General features: G+C 35.9%; 1 protein-coding gene across 1 annotated transcript in view; it reads right to left on the reverse strand.

Annotated features, from left to right (window-relative positions):
* The window catches only part of LOC106067564 (importin-7-like), a 57,602-nt gene that overhangs the window by 13,405 nt on the left and 28,125 nt on the right, over nt 1-16,072 (reverse strand). Inside the window, exons 16-24 of the mRNA XM_056043336.1 lie at nt 15,514-15,632; nt 14,804-14,926; nt 14,642-14,708; nt 14,154-14,279; nt 10,335-10,432; nt 10,152-10,244; nt 4,616-4,699; nt 4,217-4,353; nt 3,970-4,115 (exon numbers count right to left, since the gene is read on the reverse strand). Coding sequence (XP_055899311.1) covers nt 3,970-4,115; nt 4,217-4,353; nt 4,616-4,699; nt 10,152-10,244; nt 10,335-10,432; nt 14,154-14,279; nt 14,642-14,708; nt 14,804-14,926; nt 15,514-15,632 — 993 coding nt within the window. The remainder of the gene's footprint in view (nt 1-3,969; nt 4,116-4,216; nt 4,354-4,615; nt 4,700-10,151; nt 10,245-10,334; nt 10,433-14,153; nt 14,280-14,641; nt 14,709-14,803; nt 14,927-15,513; nt 15,633-16,072) is intronic.

Consider the following 16,072-nt stretch of genomic DNA (forward strand, 5'->3'; position numbering starts at 1 on the left):
TAGTTAGACTAAAAATGTCTTTATTAACACGAGAGAGCTGACGAGGGTTCATAGACATTGGTGCACCAAGTTCTTATACAATTTCATTTCTGTGGCATTTTACGTCTCGAGAGACGATCTCTTCCCTTTGCAACTTCTTGTGTGACTAAAGATACACAGCTGCGATCGCAGGTTGGGCATATGTGATCACCAGGCGCCGTTGCATTATCACCCTTCTTTCTGCTTCTGTAGTGTATGGCATCTGTAATCCGAGACCCTTCCTTTATGCTCTCTCTCCCTTTAGATCTATCCAGTGCTACTTTTCCCCAGCTGCTAGTGTCAATTTTGAAGAGCTTCATGTTGCGTTTGCATACATAATGTATAAGTTGGCAAACAGCAGCTCTCCTGCCTTCTATTAGATCGCCATAAAGAATGTCTTGAGAAAGTCGACCTACTGGCATTCCACGAACGTGGCCAAGCCAGCCAAAGCTTCTGTTGCTGATAACAGAGCGGATGTCCTGGCATCCTGCTCTTCATAGCACTTCCTCATTGGTTATCCTATATTGCCACCTTATTTTAAAGATCCGCCCTAGGCATCTGAGGTGGAAGACATTCAGCTTTTTTTCCTGCCATGACTAAGTTGACCAAGTTTCACTTCCGTATAGCAAGGTGATCAACACACAGGTCCGGTAGACTAGGGCTTTAGTATTGTTAGTCAGCAATATGTTATCCCACACTCTTTTCTGCAACCGTGACATGGTGGCCATTACTTTGGCTGTCCTGTTGTTAATGTCTTTATCCAGAAGAGTATTGTTGGATATAATGGAGCCGAGATAGCAAAAGTGATCCACAATTTCTAGTGGTTGGCCATTAATGTTTACTTGAGGTGCAGTATTTGTGTTCTGGACTAGTATCTTAGTCTTGCTTTAACTAATGTTTAAGCCAAACTTCTAGCAAGCAGCAGATAGATTGTCAAGCAGGAACTGAAGCTGAATATCAGAATCCGCCACAATAGCTGCATCATCAGCATACAGGAGTTCCCTGATAAGTATCTTCCTAACCTTGGTTTTTGCCCGCAGCCTTGATACATTAAATAGTTTTCCAGAGGATCTTGTATGGAGAAGCACACCTTCGTTGATGTCGTTGTACGCATATTGCAGTAGACAGGAGAAGAATATGCCAAACAGAGTAGGTGCGAGCACACATCCCTGCTTGACACCACTACTAACCTCAAAAGTTGCTGATTGGGCTCTATTGAATTTGACAGTACATTTCGTTTCCTCATGAAAGCACTCAATGAACTTCAGTAGTTTGGGAGGGCAACCTATTTTGAAAAGGCCACTTCTCTGACCATGTCAAAGGCTTTAGTAAGATCAACAAAAACGATGTAAAGGGGTCTGTCTCTCTCTCTGAATTTCACCTGCAGTAGTCGTAGAGAGGATATCATGTCTATAGTGGATCTACCACTCCTAAATCCACACTGAGACTCTGAATAGACTCTAGAAGCTATCACTTGCAGCCTGGATAGTGCCACTCTAGCAAAGATTTTGCCAACTATACTGAGGAGAGAGATACCCCTATAATTGTTGCAGTCACTCTGATCCCCTTTGTTCTTGTATATTGTGACTATAGTTGCATCACGCAAGTCCTGTGGGACATGACCTGTTTCCCAGCAGCGGCAGAGGAGAATGTAGAGTTCATCTAACAGGAGTGATTCGATGACTTTAACTACTTCGGCTGGGATACCATCACTCCCTGGAGATTTTCTATTTTTCATGCAGTTAATTGCTTTTTTTGAGATCACTAAGGCTCAGAAGCTCATCTAGGCATTCCAATACTGGAAGATCTGGTAGAGAAGCCAGGACGACATCGTCTACTGTATTCTGTGTGGCATAGACATCGAGGTAGTGTTCTGTCCATCGTTCTAGCTGATTGGTTTGATCTGTAATATTTTCTCCAGATTTTGATAGAAGGGGGGGAATGGCTTAGACACTGTTGGACCCAGGGCCGCTTTAATGCCATCAAACAGAACTTTACTACTTGAGTAGAGACTGTCTTGGATTCTGTTGCAGGTATCCCTCCAAAAGTTGTTAGCACATTATTGTCTAGCCATTTGTTTCACCTCTTTATTAGCACTTTTGAAGGCTTACAAAGATTTTGGACTAGGCTTTGTCTTGTGAGCGAGGTGTGCAGATCGCTTTTTCTCGATGCAAGGTTCCATATGTGCTAGATTCGCCTCAAACCAAATAAATAAATATATATATCTACTAGCCATATGTTACCTGCAACCCGCGGATCTTAATTGGCATATCACTGTCGATATAGTCACTGAGTGTTTTGTTAACAATTAAACGAAATAATAATGTTATAAGTAAAGCGAATGCAGAATGTAAAAATAGTATGAATGGATCTATCAAAATAGCTAATTGACCTAAATCCATTTTTTCAAATAAAAACATTTGCTTGTAGGCCTACATATATTTGTTTAAAATATGAAATGTATAGACTTTATTTAGATCTTGAGTTAGAGATATATCTAGACTAATCTAGAGTTAAATATTGGCTTGGAATGAATTCGTTCTCCGCGTGTGTGGGGTTCGCTCACAGCATGCATGACCTTTTTTGTAAGATGTACTCAACTTCATGAATGGAACTATTAAAATGTATGTCAAAACGGCTTTGCGCTATAGCGAACGATGTATGATAAATGCAATAAACAACAAATCTGAATGTTAATTTGATGAAAATATGAAATGAATGGACTAAAATTAGTATGGTAATGTGTTTAAGTATAAAACTATCTCTGCCAAGATCTTAGAGAGTTGAAATAGAGTTTAAGACCTAGCAGACCTGCCTACCTAAAAAAGTCCAAATGTGTAACACTGATGGTCAAAATGTGTATTTTGGGACCAGAATGTGTAACACTTGCTTTAGTGTTGTTTTTTTATCCAAACATGACCAGCCAACAGACAAAATGCAAAAAAAAAAATAAAAAAATAAGCTGCTTTTATCCTGATGGGGGCAATAAACAAAAAATAAATAAAATCTGATTATATAAAACTATTTGAGGGAACTAGTTTAGTACCGAAAGTCGCTGCATAATATTTATATTTGTTGTGAACATTTCTTGTACATTTTATAAATATATGTGACTTAGTGATACTGAAAATACACACAAAATTATCATTCTTTGTTACATATTGTAACATTATCTCCCTTACATTTATGTATTGTTTTAGAATTGGTGTATTTTTATTAAAAAATGGCTTGCATAATTAATTTTATAAACTAAACGGTTTGCTTTTAGAAAACAAAAAGTAGCCGTTGCACCTAAACTTTGCAAGCCACAACATTTGGTGAAATAATATTTTTCATTTCTCTCCTAGTTTTCAAGATCTGAGTGTGACAGACGGACATTTTGCACAAACCTAATAGCGGCTTTTCCCCTTACGGGGGCTGCCAAAAAAGAATATTTTTTTAGACAAAATGATAGGCAACAGACTAAACAAACTAAGAAGTAGATAAGTTAAATAAGTATTCCTCCTTCTAGTTCTAAATGCCAATCTAGATCTAGCATTAACTTGGAATGTAAGCCTAGATCTATAACTTTTTGGAAAGTCCTAAGATGGTAGAGTGGACTGCTGGACTTCATGCTAAAAGGGGGTGGGGGTAAGGCAAAACTATGTTGAAAGTGACACTGACATATGCGTACCGAATAATGGTATTGGGGGGAAGGGGGAGAAAGACTAGATCTATTAACTCCCCCCCCCCCTTTTTTTTAAAGCACATTATCGTTTTTAACTATTTATTGTCCCATGCTTTTACCAAAATAACATTCACAGACTTTTCACGACCATGTATGAATTATCTTCACTAAATCTACCGTAGTTTTACACTCCAGATCTATTAAAATGACATTAAGATCTTAACATCATTTAATAGGAGCCCCAAGTAAATAATAAAAATTTAAATTAAAAAAAACAAACATACTAGCATAAGCTCGCTTCAGGCCCTGAAAGAGAAGAAGAACAGCTGGCAAAATTTGGGGAGCAACCTCCATGATTTCTGGTGGCCTCTGACCTAACAAATTCATAAGTGAACAAAGGCCTAGCACACTCATCTTTCTGTCATGGAGACTGGAAATATACAATAGAAGATGGTTTTAAGATTTAGTTTTCTATGTTATTTTTTAAGGTCAACAAAAAAAGAATTATCATTATAAACCAAAAATAATTACCCAAGAAAGCAATCTGTATCATGCAACCACTGCTTTAAAAACTGTCCAAGAATAGAGCCTTGAATATTAGCTATTTGCATCTTACTTAATATATCTAACAGAAGTGGTGTGTTGTAGTACAGTCCAGCAATCACAACCTAGATGGAATTGACAGTTTAGAAAGTTTATTTATTTACGGAAAAAGTATAAAAAAAAAACATCGAGTGAAAGAAAAATCTAAAAAAAAATAATTTTTTAAAATTATCTTAGTATTTGCATGATTTGTAAATTGTGAAATAAAAGCGACTGTTAGAAAATGCACACGCAATTGTATACATTTCTAAAAAAAAATACTTCAGATTACATGAAAGATAACATTACTGTGTATAGATATAAGCCCATAATCTCTGGTTCACTAACCTGTAAACAAATTGTTCGAAGCTCTGATGTCAAAACCTCTTTTGTCAGTCTCTGCAAAACTAGTTCAACAAAAGATCCCAAAACCTAAAGAAGAAAACAATTTTGATGGAAATGAAAATTAAATGCACTGTACAATAAAATTTTCAACTGGTGGTTTTGAAAAAAAAAAGGTTAACATCTAAAAACACTTGAGACAGATTTAGAGATGCCAACATTCTTAAAATGGAAATGTGTATTCCAAGACCTGGAAATGTGTATTTTGTAGGGCAATTGTGTATTTTCCTAAATATAAAGAAATATACTAAAATCAATCAAGCATGTAACATACATGGAATGCATCGATTCTAAAAATTAACACAGCATAAACTTAAACATTCTGTAAATATTTCAAAATATTTACACATTTAGTCTTTGTCTTAGATTTTTCTGGAATATGTAGAATTTTTTGATAAAAACTCAATTGAGCAAGGCATAGGGTTCTCCCGCCAGAACTTGAAGAGATGCTAAGTTCAAAGCAAATGATGGCAGATGCAGAATAGGAAAGGCAGGTACCATTTTCCAGAGGCTGCGGCCTATTTGGACAAGCCAAGCAACTGGACTTGACAAAATATCCACCTATTTAACACAATCGTTATCCTAACAGTGATGTATGCATACAAAACATGGAAACCCTAATAGTTAAAGAAAAATATGATTTTACATTTGGGGTTGGGGTCGCTGCATAGTGGCCAATTGTAAAAAGGGGTCGCGGAACTAAAAAAGTTGAGAACTGCTGATATATATTGAATTGAGAAGCTGAAGAAAAGTCATGACTTTTTGTTATTGGCACAACAGGCGGATGAGTGAAAGTAACGAGCCCAAAATAAGAGTGTCTGTATGAGTCGGGGGCGCATTATGAAGCAGGTCTTACCAAATCAAGTTTTTGCTTTCTAGCATATGTCAGAGAAATTATGATCTGCAGGTTAAAAAAAGTGAGTTACAGAGAAGGAAAGAGAGAGCGGAAAGTGGAATTTTATTGTAACAGATACACTTATACAGGGGCTAAAAAGTATTTTAGGTTGATCATTAAAATATGGTGAGGCACTGTGGCACCTGGATGCCTTGATAGTAGAATTTAAAAGCAAATTTTAAGACGTCAAGATCTTGGACCCAGTTTTCTATATCCTCAGCTCACCATTTAGTGCAGAAGCTGATTCAACTCCAGAGGAAATATCTTCAAGCAAATTATGGTCTGAAAGACCTGGATTCATATCTCGGGTAAAACTGGGATTTTGAAATCAGGGATTTTTAGGGTGCCCCTGAGTCCACCCAGCTCTAATGGGTACCTGACTTCAGTTGCAGAAAGTAAAGGCAGTTTGTCGTTACGCTTGCCACATGACACCCTGCTTGTTAACCATTAGCTAAAGAAACAGATGGCCTTAACATCATCTGTTCTAAAAGGGGAACTTTACATCTTATAACAAGCATTTTCTTGTTTGAAAATAAAGTGTAAGAACAAGTCAATGCTGAGTGACTGCAATTTGACAGCAGTCACAAGGATAACAACTAGTAAACTAGTTCCATAGTACTAGAACATTATGCACAAGTGGAAACAGTGAAATACAACTGCATATTTCACGTTTCTCGTCTTGAAAGTCACAACCACAAGACTTGCCGAAAACACAGACGGCGCTCCAATCCCCAGCGTCTCCGTCACCACTGTTTGTGCAGCCACAGTCTTGACCATGCAACTTCTTTACCAACGAGTCTACAGGCAACTACTCCTTTACCAATGAGTCTACTCCTTCTTTCACTTGAGACACCATTTTATCTACCTTGTTCCCCATACTGTTAATTTGTTCACTCAATGCATCAATACCTTCATTTATCTTGCCAATAAGCTCATAAATCTCTGGTTCAATTTCAAATAGGTAGGTCTCCGGATCTTCGTCTTCATCAATTAGGGCTTGCCGGAGACGAGCTGTAAGCATCTCCTTGCTACCACCAAGTTTCAGGCATCTGCCTTGAGTACAGCATCTCCATATTGGCTCTCTACTTGGGCGGAAATCGTTCCTTTCTCCCATGTCAACATCCGACTTGTTTAGTCACAGATAGTGCACACCTTCTTTCTGCACTATCTTGGATGGCGGTGCGCATGGCAAAGTCATAACAATATATATATATACACTAGCTTTAATTTTTCACGTCTTTGCTCGTTTTTTTTTCTTTCTACAAATAACATGCATTTATTCCGTTGGTATAAATCTGATTTAGATAAGAAGTAGATCTAGATATAGTAACATCTACAGTCTAGAGATAGATGCTTTACCCAAGCGGAGAATGATTGTGTAAAGATCTAGACCTAGTTATAAAATAAATACATTTTTTTTTGTTTCAGTAAGCATTATAAAGGCATATGAGGCCTATTAAACTAATAATCTACTTACATAATACAATTTACTTTCCAATGTGTTTTTTTAAAGCATTTAAGCCTACAACTACTGATCTGGTTTAATTTTAAGTCTTTATTTTCAATTTACTTCTTTCTTTCAGATTACTTATGTGCATTTAGACCTCTTAACAACATAGCTACTTATACACATCCAGGGCAAGCATAACCATTGTCTGCAGGTGGTCGATTTAGATTTTGTTTTCGTCGTCTGCGTTTGTCCTCTGCAGATTTTCTTTTGGTATCAAATGTGTATCCCGCAGCCTTCACGAGTGACCTCCAGCTGTCTCGTTCCGACGCCGCATGCAGCCAGGTGCTCTCTTCTATGTCAGCCAAGGAAAGTTGAGGCCTAAGCTGGTCTTTGAAGCGTTTCCGTGGGGCGCCTCTGTTACGTTGACCACCTTTTAGTTTACCAAAAAAGACTGCCTTTGGCATACGTCCCTCTCCCATACGGGATACATGCCCTGCCCAGCGTAGTTGTCGGACCATAAGAAGTCCCTCTATACTGTCCATACAGGCGTTGGCAAGGACATCGCTGCTTGTAGTGCGGTACTGCGACCGTATGTCCATGATGGAGAACAAGCATCTTTGGTGAAAGCGCTCAGAAGTCTTAGTTGTTTTTTATATAGTGTTCATGTCTCAGAGCAATATAGAAGGGTTGAGAGAACCACCGCCTGGTAGACATTGATTTTTGTAGGCAGGCGGAGCGATTTGTTCTTCCAGACTCTTGCCTGAAGGCGTCCAAAAGCGCTACTAGGCCTGGCCAGACAGTTATCAACTTCCCTTGAAAGTGAGGCGTCATTTGACACTATACTACCTAGATATGTGAAGTGGTCTACCACATTTAGGGGCTGTCTGTTTACTGTGATCCTTGGGGCTGAGTATGTTTCATTGGGTGACTTCTGGAACATGACTTCTGTTTTCCCGAGGTTTATAGATAGATCAAAAGAGGCGGCAGCGTATGCAAATTCTTTCACCGCGTTCTGGAGGTCATGTCCATTGTGAGCTAGCAGGGCGCAATCATCGGCATAGAGAAGCTCCGTTATGACCATCTCCTTTGTTCTTGTATGGGATAGTAGACGCCGGTGATTGAACACATTGTTGTCTGAACGAAACGGATGTAGATGCCTTCATGCAATCGCTGCCTCATTTGACCTAGCATTACGCCAAAGAAGATAGCAAATAGAGTAGGGGCAAGTACACAGCCCTGCTTCATGCCATTTTCTATTGGGAAGTGATCAGAAAGGGCACCTTTGTGTCTGATCTGGCCTCTTTGTCCCACATGAAACTGCTTGAGAATGGATAGGAACATAGGTGGGCATCCCAGCCTAGCCAAAATCCTCCACAAACCATCGTGATATATTCAGACATATATATATATACATACATATATATACACATGTAGGTCTAGTAATTAGAAAGTCAACTTTAAAACATTGTCACTTTTATTTGAAATGGTTGTTAGTTGAGAGTAGAATATTTTTTGCCGATTATACAGTGTAGATATAATCCTATTTATGACGCAAAAGGGTTAACTGTGTGTGATCAGCTGACATATGTGACACAGGCCAGTATTACAGTTTAGGGTGCTATATTGAAAGGCAAGGGACAGTCCTGGCATGAACTTTGCAAGTGAATAGCGCCCGTGTTATGGTCATCTGATAATAAGCCTGCGCAGACCAGAGAGACAGTGTGTAGGAAAGCGGCAGTTCAAGACCAGATACCAGGACTTTTAGTCGGCCATGAAGTCGGTCCCGGTGCAGTCCTCCAGTGAAATGTACGAGTCCAGGAAGAGACAGCAGAGTTTATGAGTTAAGTATGTGTTAGACTGTACCTTGTAGTAGTTGATTGTGTTGCAAATTGTGTCATATTGGCTGTTTTATTTTACCCTTATTAAAGTACCAGATTATTTGGAGCCTTGTTGTCAAGTTCTTGATGTGTTGTGTTGTGTTTAGCAGTATTTACTGAAGGACTGATTAGGAGAGAGAATCGTAACATTATATTCATTTGTGTTCTACTTTAAAAACATTTTTAGGCAAAGCTCTGGCTTTCAACTTTGATTTGAGGTTTTCAACCAATGCATGTAAATTTGTTTTACTATGAACAATCTTTTGTACATTAAAATGGGAGAACTTAGATTTTTTCTCTTCTTGCTGAACCTGGAGTCTAGTTTTATATCTGGTCCATGCAGTCTGTACATGAAAAATTATCAACAGGTGGTGTGGCAACATCTTCTCTGTGGAACAACTTGAGAGAAGTTGTGTGTTTTGATTGTAAAAAATATCTGACTTTTTGAAATGCTTCATAAGTTTGACACAATTCTGTTTGTTTTTTTTAGTAATCAAACTGTTCATAAATGAGAAGGAGCTCTCTACTCTGGGCCCACTAAAAATACTTAAGCAGCCACGAATCATTTTAAATAAAAGAGGATATTGGTCTGGGTGGCTTTTAAAATAAAAAACAACTTTGAACAAGATCTCACAATGTCAGCATAAGAAAATGAAACTAAACTAGATCTAGTAGAAATAATCCATGAAAGAAATAAAAGAACAAAAATAGATATAGATATCTAAATCTGGATCTTCAAAACGAAACTAATGCACAATCATTCACTAGATCTAGAAACCTGACTAGTTCTCTCTAGTGAAAACAAGATCAAGATTTAAAAAGTTTTGCATGGGATTTTTTTAATCTTGTAAATAAACTAATATCGGATGTGCGAGTGTGCAAAAGAAATTATTTGATTTCGCATTCTTCATTAATGGGAATATAATAAAATCGATTTTTTTGTTTTGAAAAAAAAATCTGATTTTTTTTTTACATATTGGGGAAAAATTTGATTTTTTTTCGGACATAATGGATCAGACAAAATTACAGTCTTATTTCGCATTTTTCATTAAAGGGAATATAATAAAATCGTTTTAAAAAAAAATTGTCTGATTTTTTTTTTTTCCCCGGACAAACAGGATCGGACAAAAATTCTCATCACTGGCTTTTTTTTTTTTAATTAAAAGAATCAAATGAAAAGTAGAGAATTAGTAAATTAAATCAAGTAGGATCAATTATTAAAAAGAAACAATTAGAATGAAGTTAAAACATTGTACTTACATGGTCAACTTTCCCAGGACACTGTAACAAAATCACTTCTAGAAGTTTAGCAGCATGACACTCAGCATCTTCTCCAACATCAGTGCTCAAAACCTTGGAGTCAATTAGACATAAGTTGACATCATTTTTTTAAATTAATCTATGTAAAGGCAAAAAAAAAAATGCTGGAATTGTTATACTTACAGTTTTACACATGTTATAGATTATCTCCAAATTGTTAGGATTTGCCAGGAAAGCATCTGTATCAACAGTGATGTAATTATGCAAGGCTGGCATCATATCTATTGAACAGATATAAAAAAAAATATATTTAACTATGTACAGCTGCAAGTTCTTGAATTATTATTATTATAAAAGAATTAAGCAAAGCTGAGATTATAAGATTCAGAAGATACCTTTTCCAACCAGGTTGAGGATAGGGAATGGCCAATTAATACAAGAATTAGCTTTAGCTATAAATGGACAAACTGATTTGGGTTAGGGTTAGGGGTTAGGGTTAGGGGTTAGGGTTAGGGTTTAGACTTATTAGCGTTTTTTTTTTAATCAGAATTTCTTTTTTAACTTTGATCTATGTAGTTTCCCTGGCTTTTACAACCAAAATAAACTGACTTTTCACAGCTGTATGCGAAATATTTTCCTTAAATCTACAGTAGCTCTAGACTCTTGGTCTAAGTCACTAAAATTTGAAGACTTTTCACAGCTAAGTGAGAATTATCTTCACTGAATCTACCCTAAATCTAGACTCTAGATCTGTCACTAAAATTCGCGGACTTTTACTGTGTGCAAATTATCGTCACTAGATTCTAGTGATTTAGCGTAAATGTAGAATCTAACGTATTTCTTGAGTCATCTAAACATTAGATGTATAGGGATCATTAAATTGACTAAAATCTAACTCTAGATAGGCTACTATTACTAGCTAGATCTAGATGATTTACGGACTTTCCACGCGAAGTCACTCTTACTGTTACAGTTACAGATTTTAGGTGAGGAGGACCCGGAGGGGTGTAGCCTACACATTAGGGTTAGGGTTAAGCAACATTTTGTTATCCAAGATGCTGTCTTTGCCCTTTGCCTTTATCATTTCCAGTAAGTAGGTTTTCTAATATTTTTAATAGTATTATCAAATTATGCTACCACTTTTACAAGTTCTAGAGCTCTGGGTCAAACAAGATTTCAGCAATATTGCAAATATAGTGGTAGCACTAGGTGCAATATTTTTAATGAAACAATCCGTTAGTAAATTAATGAACATTTCTGACAATGGCACAAACCGCAGACCCTCATAATTAAAAAAAAACTAGAAACATCACAGGACCAGGTGAGCAGACCACATGACTATAGAGCTAACCAACTGGTGGTGGGCCATATTGTGAAACAACTGGTGCTATGATAACTTGTAGCGTAGGTTGTATCTGGACTGTCCCATTCTGGCACTTCAACTGGTCCAGAAAATGTCCTAATTAACATTCTTTTATTTTAATTTTTTCTGTATGTAGCACTATCAACTTTTCAACTGCACTCAGATATTAGAACCAAACCCACTCAATGCTAAAGGGTTAATTAAAAAAATATATTTTTAAGAGTAATAAATCAGTTATAGCTGTTTTAAAATTATTTTAGGTAAGATGTTATTCACAGTTCTGTAAGTAAGTAAGTCTTTCTTGTGATGGGACTCAGGCTTGGAACTGTGGAAGTCAAGCTTGATCTGAGTGTAAACTATTGTCTTTGCATGGGTCATACTTAGATGTTGAGCGTGGGGCGTATTTGGTCGTGGGCAGCATAGCCCAGAGTGTATCACTGAGGTTTTGACTCAGGTGTGCCAACTTATTTATGCTATATATTTGTACATAAATCAGGTTCACTAAATTTAGTATTTAATGTTAACTATTCCTCTAGATCTAATTGCTATTTAAATGAATGAATTCTGCTACCTTGGATCTATTCAAGATGACCTTTCTCTAGAAGAGGAGATAATGCCCCCACTTCCTTTACGAAGTCCTAGACCACACTACGTGGAAAGCGATGGACAGCGAAAAAACATAGGCCTCAGCTCTGGAAGAAAAGCGTGTCATACGAAAAATGGCAGCATCCTCTACCACCAAAGCAAAAGCCACCAAAACCTGCATATGTGGATGGGAGTGTCTCCACAGTCACATGAAAAAGTGCTACGAAAGGAACCATAGTCGTTACATCCGAAGGAGGCCAACTAGAATTGCAATGTATGAATTATCTTTCATGTTGTCATATCATTAAACCTATGTTATGTAATCACATTACTGGTTCACTTTATTACTTAAGTAAAGTACTAAGCAACAGACTGTCAGGGCAGACAAGCTAAGGCAAAACACAGCCCCATCAGTTTCCTTACTCTCAGGCTGCATTTTTAAATGCTTCAGTTTAATTCCTTCAATTCTTGCAGACATGCCTACCCCCAATACCCAGAATGTGGAACGTTCAGGTTGAAAATGTGGAATTTTGGGCCCCAATGTGGAAGATAAACGCATTTACAATCAGCAGCTATATTCAGCACAATAAATAAAACTTATTAATTATTAATTAAATAACAATGCTAGTTTGCTTTTTATACATAGAAGTAAATATTATAATTAAAAGTAAGAAAACCTGTAGGCTAATTCATAATTATGTCCTTTGTTTGAAATCAATAGTTCTAACCCTATAAGATGAATTCAATTCGAAAAGCATTATAATCATCTATAGACTTTAATGTTACTATTTATTTTTATTTGTTACTAATCGAACTAGATCTAGAATATTCTAGATCTACTTTGAACTCTAATTATTGTCTCTAGCTCTAGAAAAATTTAGTCTACTAGATTTAGATCTACATCTAATAAGCCCTCTAAGTCGAAGGACACATTATAATAATTATACATTTTTATCTCTAGTGACTCCATATCTACAGACTTATTGAGAACTAAATTTAATCTAGAAACCTTAACCCTATTTACACTTAGCCTAAGTAATAAGTATATCTAGATCAATAGCCTATTTAGGCTTTAGCCTCACTGTGCCTAAGTTAATTAATTACATTTAGGTCTAGATCTAGATTTTAATAACATACTTTTTTTCTTAGAAACCAGTTCTAGATACCAGATCTAGATGTGGATCCATTGTTATGAAAAAGGGATTAGAATGGGCATATAGCTTACTAGCACTTACTAGATTATGAGAAAAGATTTAGTATCTAGACTACTTGAACTAGATCAACCATATCTTTGTAAATTTAGGAAACACCGGGTCCGGGACCCATTTATATTTAATTTTGCATTCAGTATTTTCATTTCGCACTATTAATAATGAAATAAACTGAGATTTTTTTCGTCAGAATTCAGACTTGGAACAAAATTTCACAAATGCGGAACATGAGCTTTTTTGATGAATTTGCGAGACAGTAGGCATGTTTGCTACTTTCCATGTCAAATTTCTTAAGTTTCTCATCATACCAACTATCGCCCACATAGGTTTTAATACATATTTTCAAAAATTTGTTAAAATGTTTGTGCAAATAATCCTCAAAAGGAGACATTCCTTAAAAAGGGATAATCATTGGCCTCCTTCAGTCGTAGAACGACTATGGTTCATCTCAGAGCACACTTCCTCATGTGGCTGTGGAGCCCTATTTTGGAGAGACACTCCCGTCCACAGATAGCGCAGGTTAAGGTGGCTTTTACTTCGGTGGTAGAGAAGCTGGCCGTTTTTCGGATTGTACGTTTTTCTTCCTGAGCTGAGACCCATGTACTTTCACTGTCCATAGCTTTCTTGGTCACTGTCTCTCTCCATCTGGTGCGGTCTAGAGCTATGTCTTCCCAATTGTCAGTATTGATGTTCACTGATTTGAGGGATAATAAAACCCTATATTCATCTACTTTTTCATTAAAAAAAAATAAATTCTGGCACATTATGTATTTTTATGATCAAATACATCCTTACAATATATTTAACAGGCCAAATAGTTAAAAGCACATAAAAAAATTTAACCTGTAAAATAGTCTATGCCATTCTTCTGAAACATCTCATATATCATTCTAAATACTTCCCACATATGATGAGAAATCTGTGAACTTGTTAAGCTATAGATCAGTGAAAATACTTCCTCATAAAAGTCTGTTGAAGACACAAAGAAATATAAAAAGTTAATATTAATTAAAAAAAATAAAAAAGCATCATTAGCATAGCATTTCTAAACATGTTACAATAATTTTTGAAAGTAAGCATTAAATAAATAGTGAATAAGCAATTGATTAATCTTTTGTTGACATTGTGCCATTTAAGCCAATAATGACCAACTTTATTAACCATTCTGAATATTAAAAAAAAAGAAAGAAAAATGAAAGCATAGATGTTTGTAAGTTGCATATAGTTTTTCAAGCCTGTTTTCTTAAATTTCTCAATTTTAATTTAATCAGTCAGAATAGTTGGAATCTTTGAGCAAAAGGAAATTAACCAAATATTTACTCAATACTCACCCATAATGCTGCTTTGAAGGATTATACCAATCACACTTAAAACTATTCCTTCAAGTTGGATAATGATCTTGAAATAAAAAAAAAAAAAGCTTCATTAATAGATTTGACAATTACATAAGTCCAATTTTTTAAAACTTATTTATTGATTACACCACAACTTACATCCTTTTGATCCTCCATTACATTCAAAATAGTCTCCATTGTATTAATAATACCAAGAGCAGTGATAGCTTTTTCTTCTGAACCATCACTATCAGATTCTATGACTTGGGCAAATGTTTGAGCCTGTTCAAATATAACAATAACTGTAATTATATGTGCAGGATGATTATAAATTAATGTAGATAATCAACCCATGATAACCTATCTATATATATATATATATATATATATATATATATATATATAAGACAAAGGCCTAGCTCACTCGCTGACTCAACCCTACTTTGGGTGGACAATAAAATATGAAAATGATCTTGCATCCATGCTATTAATAAATAATGAAAGTAACGATTTTTTTGTCAGAATTTAGACTTGGCGGAACCAAAAAATTGCCAATGCAGAACATGAGCTTTTTTTGATGATTATGTGGGACAGTTCTGTATAATGCTGGATGGCAGGCATGTCTGTGAAGCAATCTTTTTTTAAGGCATGTCTGTAAAATAATCTATATGGCAGAATAAAAAAATAATAAAATAAAAAAAAAAAATAATTTTATTTGCTTTTTGAATTCGAGGTCCTAAGAAAAAAAGCATTGAGTGTGTAAGGGGTATCAGATAGTGTATATGTATATATATTCTTGCTTCATGTACTGTCTTACAACAACTAAAGCATGGACACATGACCAAATAAAAATTGACTGCTATACTTACAAGGTGAGACATCATCTCTACAGCTATAGGGATGACATCTTCCACATATGTGCACACTAATTTCTGCATAACTCCAGTTAAATCATCATTCTCAGTTTCACGTATGATTTGAAGCAGCTCTGCAATAAGTTAATTCTTAAGCATAAATGTAAATAAAATAAAAAGGAAGTGGTGGCTGAGTGGTAAAGCACTTAGCTTCCGATCAAGGGGTCTCAGGTTCCAATTTCAGTAAAGACTGGGATTTTAAACTTCTGGATTTTTAGTATGCCCCTAAGTTCACCCAACTTTAATGGTTACTTGACATAAGTTGGGGAAAGTTATGGACAACATGACACCCTCATAACTAAGAAAAATGGGTTCAAAGAAATTTTCGTAATTCCAAAAATTTCAGGAAAATTCCCACTAGTGTGTAGTTTATTCTGCATTTTCAAGTAAAGATTACCCTAACAATTAAATTCTACAGAAAAGGTAGTATATGTATATATAAATATATTGTTGTATATGAACATAGTAGCGCTTCCTTCTATGACATATTTTGAACAAGGTTACAAAGACAGTT

The sequence above is a fragment of the Biomphalaria glabrata genome, chromosome 10 (assembly GCF_947242115.1).
Source record: "Biomphalaria glabrata chromosome 10, xgBioGlab47.1, whole genome shotgun sequence".
NCBI classification, from domain to species: Eukaryota; Metazoa; Mollusca; class Gastropoda; family Planorbidae; genus Biomphalaria; species Biomphalaria glabrata.